The sequence below is a fragment of the Rhipicephalus sanguineus genome, unplaced genomic scaffold (genome assembly GCF_013339695.2).
Source record: "Rhipicephalus sanguineus isolate Rsan-2018 unplaced genomic scaffold, BIME_Rsan_1.4 Seq735, whole genome shotgun sequence".
Classification (NCBI taxonomy): Eukaryota; Metazoa; Arthropoda; class Arachnida; order Ixodida; family Ixodidae; genus Rhipicephalus; species Rhipicephalus sanguineus.
Genome location: NW_023615872.1, coordinates 3,947 through 12,704, shown reverse-complemented (window position 1 = coordinate 12,704; position 8,758 = coordinate 3,947). Strand labels below are relative to the sequence as shown.

At 51.4% G+C, this 8,758-nt stretch overlaps 1 protein-coding gene across 1 annotated transcript; it reads right to left on the bottom strand.

Annotated features, from left to right (window-relative positions):
• Positions 1-493: 493 nt before the first annotated feature.
• Positions 494-1,505, bottom strand: LOC119378209 (uncharacterized). The gene has a single exon (XM_037647415.2). The coding sequence runs from the start codon at positions 1,343-1,345 to the stop codon at positions 494-496; it is 852 nt and encodes a 283-aa protein (XP_037503343.1). The 5' UTR covers positions 1,346-1,505.
• Positions 1,506-8,758: the final 7,253 nt, after the last annotated feature.

Here is an 8,758-nt window from a genome sequence, read left to right as displayed (position 1 = left end):
ATTGAAGTCACCAAAAAGAACGATTTCAGCTTTAGGATACATCGATGTAAGCTGGTTTAGAATATTGTGAAGTGCACGAGAAAAGTTAGGATTGTTATGTGGGGGTCTATAGCAAACACCTAATAATACAGCTTGCGGCAAAGCTTGAATCAGTACCCATAATATTTCTAAATCTGTGTCATTGTTTATAAGAGAACATGGTAACTGATTACTGATTGCAATGAGGACACCACCCCCGCGAGCACTTTCGCGGGTCTTTCCGATAAGCATTGAAACCCGGTAGATCGGCGAGCACTTCCGCGTCGGTGACGTCATTTGTTAACCACGTTTCTGTTAGTATAAGAATACTGCTATCTGATGACTTGACGAGATGAGACAGGTGATCACGTTTAGGCATGAAACTTCGAGCGTTCGTGAAGATTACAGAAAAAGAAAGTTTGGTTTTTATTTTAGGGTGAGAATTGGCGGTTACAGTATGACGTCGACTTGATTGCTATTGAATTTCTTGTACTGTTTTTGTGGTTTCATTGAACGAGTAGCGTTTCGAGCCGATGTGCAGTGTTTTATAGCGTAACGAAAACGGAGAGGACTTCTGCCTTGCAAACTCGACCAACTGCCTTCTGGCATTTTGAACACGACGCGAGAAATCCTCTCCAATACTGTATGTCGTTCCTCTCAGCTTACGTCCGTTTGAAAGGATTTCTTGTTTTGTCTTGTAGAAAGTGAACTTCGCAATTATTGGCCTACATCTGCTGCCTGAATGGCGGCCCAAGCGATGCACACGATCAATATCTTTAGGGTTTATATCTATGCCTAAGTGGTCATGGCAATGGCGAATGATAAGTTGCTCAGATTGAGCATACGATTCTGAGGGATTGGCATCTGGTACACCATAAAAAATTAAATTGTTACGTCGTGACCTGTTCTCTGCGTCATCCAAACGTGCCTCAAGGTCATCTGTCTTGCGCGCTGCTTGAACGCTGTTTTTTTTAATTAGTTCAAGTTCGGCTTTTAGGGGTAGCAGAGCTTGGTAATGTTTTTCCATATCGGCGATTCGCTTAGCTAGGTCGGATAGGGCGTGTTCTGTTGTTAGTAGTTGGCTTTTGAGTCCCTGCACTTCATTTAAGAGGGTTGACTGGCCCGCGGAAAGCTTTTGCAGTTCAGCGAGAACAGCATCAGGGCCCGGATTTGACTCGATGTCTCCCGATACAAGCAACAATAACAATCTCACGGCACGGACGCATTCAATAACAGTTGTACAGCAGCAACGTGGGCTCGGTAGCTGCAGCAAAAAGTAATTACTGCTCTTCTTAGTGAAGAGAGATTGCGGAACACTAACCTGCATAGCGAAGAGTAGCGGGTTAGATGGTGACGAAACGAAGCAGCCACCAAGCCCACGAAGCGCCGCCGATGGAGGCACACTTTTTATAGCCGGCGCGGTAGGTGACGTTGCTGGCGATGGGACTGTCCATCCACCATCCAGGACCAAGCTTTGCGGAAGTGGCGACAGGATGGCAGACAGTGGCGAGATGGAATCTGATTTGCCGGTTGTTTGGTCGATGGCCGGATCGATGTCGAAGCACCGCAATCCAAATCCCCGCGATGTGTCAGCAGAAGCAGACACACCGGCAACAAAAAGCAGATGCGCGACGACAGCTGATAGCACCTGCATAGCGAAGAGTAGCGGGTTAGATGGTGACGAAACGAAGCAGCCACCAAGCCCACGAAGCGCCGCCGATGGAGGCACACTTTTTATAGCCGGCGCGGTAGGTGACGTTGCTGGCGATGGGACTGTCCATCCACCATCCAGGACCAAGCTTTGCGGAAGTGGCGACAGGATGGCAGATAGTGGCGAGATGGAATCTGATTTGCCGGTTGTTTGGTCGATGGCCGGATCGATGTCGAAGCACCGCAATCCAAATCCCCGCGATGTGTCAGCAGAAGCAGACACACCGGCAACAAAAAGCAGATGCGCGACGACAGCTGATAGCACCTGCATAGCGAAGAGTAGCGGGTTAGATGGTGACGAAACGAAGCAGCCACCAAGCCCACCGACGTATTTCATTTTATAATTTCGAACCTTGTGGCAAGATACGCGTGGAAAAGATCCCATCTGTTCTTCGGCTGATACATATGGTTCATATGTGCCAAGCTTCTGCTGTAAATGTCTCAGCCCGTGGGAGGTGCAACTTATTTGTGGCGGCATTGTAGGGCTGTATAGTCTTCCGACTGTCGCCTCCCTGGACCTCAGCAAGTACAATAATAATGTTTTGTCTATATATATTGTTACGTGAATGACGACTCGGTAGACTGTAGTCCGTAGACTATCTACACTATATATTTACAGGAGTGGTTGCAGCGCTGACCGGTTCAGCCAAGAGCCCGAGCAGAGAGAGATCTTCCTTCTCTTCGTCCGGCGCACACGCGCATGGTTCAAGGGGCTGGCAGTATGCATGTAGCATAATCCCCGGCGGCAGAAGCGCCGTCTCGGCGCATCAGATGTCAACGTCACTGGGAGAGTGGTAGGGCTTCAAGCGTGCGACATGTACGATATCGCTGGCCGGTGTGGAAGATGAAGGCGACGATGCGACAGGAGCGATTTCATAAGTTACCGGAGTAACCGCACGAACGACTCTGTATGGACCTGTGTATCGAGACATCAGTTTTTCCGACATCCCAACGTGACGGGTGCGCGACCACAGCAGGACCAAAGAACCGGGAGAGAAGGGCACGTCTCGGTGTCTGCGATCGTACAACCGCCGTTGATTTTCTTGAGATGTCAAGAGGCGAGTGCGGGCGGTTTCACGTGCATGGACAGCCCTGGTGATAGCGTCAAGGGCATATTCACTGGTCGGTACTGCGGGAAACGGGATGATGGTGTCCAGGGGCAACGTTGGTTGTCGGCCGAACAACAGAAAAAATGGAGAGCAACCGGCAGTGTCGTGGCGCGAAGAATTGTACGCAAATGTCACGTATGGCAAAGCAAGGTCCCAGTCGGAGTGCTCGGAGGAAACATACTTCGCAAGCATGTCTGTAAGTGTTCGATTGAGACGCTCCGTGAGGCCATTTGTCTGCGGATGGTAGCACGTAGTAAGCTTGTGCCTCGTTTCACATGACCGCAGAATGTCGGCTATGACCTTCGACAGAAATGTGCGGCCACGGTCCGTAAGCAGCTGGCGTGGAGCTCCATGTTGCAAAATCACGTCGTGTAGGAGGAAGTCGGCGACATCGGTGGCGCAGCTTGTTGGAAGAGCTCGTGTGATGGCGTAGCGCGTCGCGTAATCTGTGGCCACAGCTATCCACCTGTTGCCAGAGGAAGACACGGGAAACGGGCCAAGTAGGTCTAAGCCAACGCGAAAGAACGGTTCTGACGAAATGTCAAGGGGTTGAAGGCACCCGGCGGGAAGCGTCGATGGTGTTTTGCGGCACTGACATTTCTCACATGCCGCAACGTATCTTCTGACGGAGCGTACAAGCCCTGACCAAAAGAAGCGTCGGCGGATCCGGTCGTAAGTGCGCGATAAACCAAGGTGACCGGCCGTTGGAAGGTCAAGAAGTTCGTGAAGGACAGCCGAGCGGAGGTGTTTCGGAATAACAAGCAGCAGGGCTGGTCCACCTGGGTGAAAACTGTAGCGGTAGAGTGCACCATCTTGGAGGACGAACGAGCGATGGGACCGGTCGGTAGACGATGATTCTAGGCGTTCGATGATAGTACGCAAGGACGCATCACGGCGTTGCTCGTCGCCGATGTTTGTTAGTAAGGAAAGTGAAAAGACGCAAGCGTCGGCGTCGGTGTCAGGGATGGTGCTCGATTCATCGACCGGGTAGCAAGACAGGCAGTCTGCGTCCTGGTGTAGGCGGCCCGACTTGTACGTCCCTGTGTAGCTATATTCTTGGAGTCGCAGAGCCCAGCGACCAAGCCGGCCAGTAGGATCCTTTAGTGACGAAAGCCAACAGAGCGCATGATGGTCCGTTATTACAGAAAAGTGCGTGCCATATAAATATGGGCGGAACTTCAAGACTGCCCAGACAAGAGCAAGGCATTCACGCTCTGTAATGGAATAGTTGCGCTCGGCAGCTGTAAGGAGGCGGCTGGCGTAGGCAATAACGCGGTTGCGTCCCTGTTGTCGTTGGGCTAGGACGGCTCCGATCCCGTGACCACTAGCATCGGTTCGCACCACCGTCGCAGCGGATGGATCAAAGTGGGCCAATATAGGCGGCGTTGTCAAAAGCGTGACGAGGCGAGAAAAAGCGGCGGTTTGAGCGGGACCCCACGTAAAAGGCACGTCTTTCTTAAGAAGTTCAGTGAGTGGTCGAGCGATTGTTGCAAAATCTTCCACGAACCTTCTGAAGTAGGAACTTGGGGGCGATCGGAGATCTCTGTTCTGCGCCGTTCGTTCGCGTTCGTTCTGATAATCGCACGCGATTGGCTGAAGCCGGACAACTCACGCCACTCTAAGGGGCGTGGCCATTTCTTTTTTTTCCTTGATGTTTTCTTTTTTGGTGACGTAATGCCGCGTCATAACGAGCATGTCGTCTGCTAAAAGTGAACGGAGAGCGAGCCCGTTCGCTCGCGTTCTCTCGAGCGAACAACGGCGTCGCACGGCATGTATTTGGAGTGATGCGGCGGTTGCGGCTGCCGCAACAGCTGATTTTGAGAAAATGGCGCTTGCAACGGTGCTTCCCTGCTACGTTGGCGTTTCTCGAAGCAGATGCAGAATGGTAGGAGGTGCGAAATGCGTCTGAAGAGATGAGCGAGTGTGAATTCCAGCGTCGCTTTCGTTTCTCGAAACGTGCTGTACGTTGGTTGTGCGACGAACTCGACCCCGTCATCGGGTGCCAACGAACCAGTGGGATTTACAGAGAGCGGAAGGTGTGCGCGCTGAGATTTTTTTGCGATCGGATGCTTCCAGCGAGCTGTCGGCAGCGAGGAATTCATCGGCCTGTCGCAGTCGTCCTTCAGGAACACGCCATTACTGTCGTTCGAGGGCAAAAACGGTGGGTGGCCTTTTCCGGAGACCACAGACGCGAAGAGCGAACAAAGGCGGCGTTCGCGCGGCTCGGGCGGATTCCCGTTGTGGTCGGGTGCGTGGATGGTACGCTCATCGCAATCCAGAAGCCCCATGGCCTGAGCTTCGAGGACGCGACGCATTACATGTCGCGGAAGGGATTCTACGCATTCAACATCATGATCGTGAGTATTATTCATGCATTATATGCGTAGCTAATTGTTTCAATTATATTGCTCAAACTTTCCGGTTTACTGAGGCTGTTGCAATTGAGTATAGTGGGAGTGGTATTTTCGATCTATCTAGAACGGGAATTGGTTCGTTTCAGGGCACTTCGCTTAGGAAAGGCGGTGAAATCATGCGACGCGGGGTACACTTTGGTTCAGCGGTCTGCACAGTGCATATTACCGTTGCTCGTTCGCCATGTGTACCCGAAGCTTGATTCTCGATTTGTATTTGTTGAAATTAGCGCTCCCAGAGTGTGCCGTATTATGTCCTTATTGTTCATTGTCGTGATGGACGTTACATGGATCAATACACGTACATTAAATACGCATTGTTTCATAACCCGTTTTTCAGTCGCAAGTTTTTCATGTTGTAGGTATTTTGTGATACATTACCTTAAACATACAGCAGTAATTTGGTTAAAAGGCTTTGGTGGCTGGAAGATGGGTTGTTCCAAGCAGTAAACATGCAGACTACCCTTTGACACTGCATTGTCCGCGTGTTAGAACTTATGGTACAAGTCCTACCCTGTCGATGATTTGTTCATAGCTATGTTTCAACAGTCAGTAACAGTGCAGACAGATGTAGTTACATTAACATAATACCCAACATTGTACCCAAGGTATTTTATGGGTACAATTTTGACTGAATTGAATTCTGCAGACATGTGATGCCGACCTCTGGATTCTGGACGTCAGTCCATGTTTTCCGGGGTCATGTCATGACTCGTGGGTATGGTGGGGGAGCCCTCTCTGTCAGCACCTGGAAGCAAAACTGCGGCTTGCTTGGTAAGTGCTGTCAATGCTTGACACATTCAAGACGTTATCACTACAGCTGTCATGCCGCCCTCGTGCGGAGACTCCAGCTATCCATTAGAACCGTGCCTCCTGACACCAGTGCCCGGACGACCAGCTCCTGGCACCCCTGAGAACCACTACAACAAGGCCCACACCGCCATGCGCACTGTTGTGGAGAGGTGCAGCGGGGTCCTAAAGAGCAGGTTCCAAAGCTTACAGCGTTATCAGACCCTGCTCTACAATCCCGATCGAGCAGCCACCATCATTGCTGCTTGTGCAGCTCTGCACGATATTGCGTTGGCGGCACATGAGCCTGTTCTCGAAGGGCACGATGACGACACCGACGATGTTGAGCTGCTGCCAGCAGCAGCTGACCTACCACCACCACCACAACGGGAGCCAGCAGCAGCGCAACCGCGTAATGAACCTGTTTCGAGGACCACAGGGCCTGCATGCCGAGCACCTGCGCAGAGTACGCCGCCGCCTGCAACGACCTCGGCAGCATTGTGTGGTGCGTGTTTGTCTTTGTTCATTGTGTTTGTCACTGGCATGAACAAAAGGCTGTTTTTTTTTACTACACTTCAAATGTTTGCTACACATATCAATGAAACAGGGTTCTCCTATCAATGAATAACCCCCTTGCATAGGTCGGCAAAAAATGTAGAGCTCACCCTGACTCACTCATGAAATATATTTTGCCCTTGGGGCTCACTCGAACTCAGACTTACCAAAATTTTCCTCAAGCGAATTCACTTGGACTCGGGCTCACTAAAACTCACCAATGTATTACACACCTGGGCTCGCAGCTCGATCTGAATCTGAGTGAGTCGACTCATGAGCGAGTTTGCCGACCTATGCCCCCTTGTCACATGCCATGCTGATGAAATACTTCGACCAGGTTGTAAAATATGGCGCTTCACACTAAGCACAAGTGAGAGCTCAACTGTGAATGGCACATTGTGCCATTCACAGCCAAAGTGGTAACCTGAAAAAGCTGTTTGAATCAGGACAGCAACATGCGGTAGCTTTAGTGCAACAAGAATCGTGCTTGTAAATGAAGTGAACAATATGGGTGGTGTCAGAATTGAAATTTTATTACAAGTATCACGAGCAGTGCACATAAAAAGCAAAATAAATACATATCCCTTAAATTTAATGCCAAGGAAAAGAATATACACTCTAAGGCAAAATTACCCCGAACGAGGAGTAACGGAGCCCAATAGGCCCGCAGATGAACGGTTAGACCGTCGTAGGAGCAAGCGGAGAGGGATGCGTGCCGTGTGCAATTCAGTTAGTCTGCAAAGGGATGAACGGCGCGGGAGATGCAGGCCGTGGGCATGGATACCGTGGATACGTTCCGTGTGCAAACCGTTGTCAAGGGAGCTAATCGTCCTCCTCGCTCGGGTCAGTCTTCCATCTTGTGTTTGTGCTGGCGTGTTGCCGGTTAAGTCGCGCTCGGAGTTCGCCGATCTAGGACCTACGGCTCGCTGCCTTTGATACAGACGTATGCGTGGATGAGTGTGTCGTGCTGCTTTTACGTTTTGCCACACCCACGAAGTCTGGAGCTGCTCTCGACACGTCGCGACGCCGCGCTGTATATCTCCGGCGCAGTCACGGCACTGCGTCGCCACCGGCTAGGAATGGCGGCCGAGAAGACTGCCTATCGGACTTCAATCTGACTCGGGGCACAAATCGGCGCTGGATTCTTTCACAAGTAAGTGATCGCTTTTTATTCTGCCGTACCTATCGCGTGCGATGCAGTAAACTGATCGCGTGCGCGAAACTGATCGCGATTATCGGTAACGGACTCGATCGTGTTGTATATCGCGCGCACGAAATGTACCGCGAGGGCCGGCTTGGGCGTGGCTCGCCTGTGCTTTGTGACCGCCTGGATATTGGCCGCCGTTGTCGTCGCCTGGCCGGATGTTCGCTCACCGATGATTCACCGTGGTGATGAGCTGCAAGCTCGCGATATTAGCAATATTAGGCAGAGGCCTCGCCGCTGTTTTGCGACTCGTCCGAAACGCTGTGCGGTAGCAACGAGCTCGATTGTATGCCGCGCGCTTGAAATGCACCGGCATGGGTTGGCGGGTGCTTCAGCTAGCCGACATTAGCTGCGATTCGGAACTCTGCGGAAATTGGTCGCCGTGACCTTCGGCTTCCTCGACGCTCGCTCGTAAGCAGTCCGCCGCCGTTCGAGGCGTCGACCCCGCTTTCGCTCGCTGCACATTACTAGTGCGCGCTCGAAGAATTTCGTGGAAATTGGATGCCGTTATCGTCGGCGTCCCCTTCGCTCGCTCGCTAGCAGCCTGGCGCCTTTCGTGGCGTCGGCTTCGCGTTGCGGCTGACGGGCTTGCTCGAGTTGTACGACGCCGCTCGCAAAAAACTCGCCGGCTCGTTGGGGCACGGTGGTTGGCGGCGCCTCGGCGTGATGGCTGCGGCCGCCGCACTTGAAGTGTTTGTTGCGCTGTGTGGCTTGAAATGCGTCTTTGATGACGTATGACATCACGGTGAAATTATTTACATGCCATATTTTAGACGTGTGTTTTTATTAAGCATTCGACACTATCAACCACCACATTCTTTTTATGCAGCTTCAAGCAATAGGCGTAACTGGTCCTGCACTATTATTAATAAAAAACTACCTACTCAATAGAAGCCAAGTTGTCAGTCTGTTAGGTCATAAATTTATACCTAAAGTAACAAATATAGGAGCACCTCAAGGTT